At 40.2% G+C, this 264-nt stretch overlaps 1 protein-coding gene across 1 annotated transcript in view; it reads right to left on the reverse strand.

Annotated features, from left to right (window-relative positions):
* The window catches only part of LOC107723321 (uncharacterized), a 4,354-nt gene extending 4,109 nt beyond the window's left edge, over positions 1–245 (reverse strand). Inside the window, exon 1 of the mRNA XM_016531886.1 lies at positions 109–245. Coding sequence (XP_016387372.1) covers positions 109–245 — 137 coding nt within the window. The remainder of the gene's footprint in view (positions 1–108) is intronic.
* Between the last annotated feature and the right edge of the window lie 19 nt (positions 246–264).

Consider the following 264-nt stretch of genomic DNA (forward strand, 5'->3'; position numbering starts at 1 on the left):
ATGCATAATTGAATAATGTTGTCTGTTAGTGGAAAAAAATGCAAATCAATTGAAAAAGAGACACCAACCTTGTTCACAGATGATGTACTTGTCTTAATGGAGTTTCACAAACTCTGCCTCTGCCTACTGTGCAGAGTGTGGTGTTTATGTACCAATTGATCACACTCTGCACAAAACCACTCTGAGGGCAAACATTCCCCACAACGGATGATGGCTTCTCTCACATGACAGTGATTACATGTCATCTGGACAATATTCTCAGCT

This window comes from Sinocyclocheilus rhinocerous, unplaced genomic scaffold (assembly GCF_001515625.1).
Source record: "Sinocyclocheilus rhinocerous isolate Xijiao unplaced genomic scaffold, SAMN03320098_v1.1 scaffold19321, whole genome shotgun sequence".
Lineage (NCBI taxonomy): Eukaryota > Metazoa > Chordata > Actinopteri > Cypriniformes > Cyprinidae > Sinocyclocheilus > Sinocyclocheilus rhinocerous.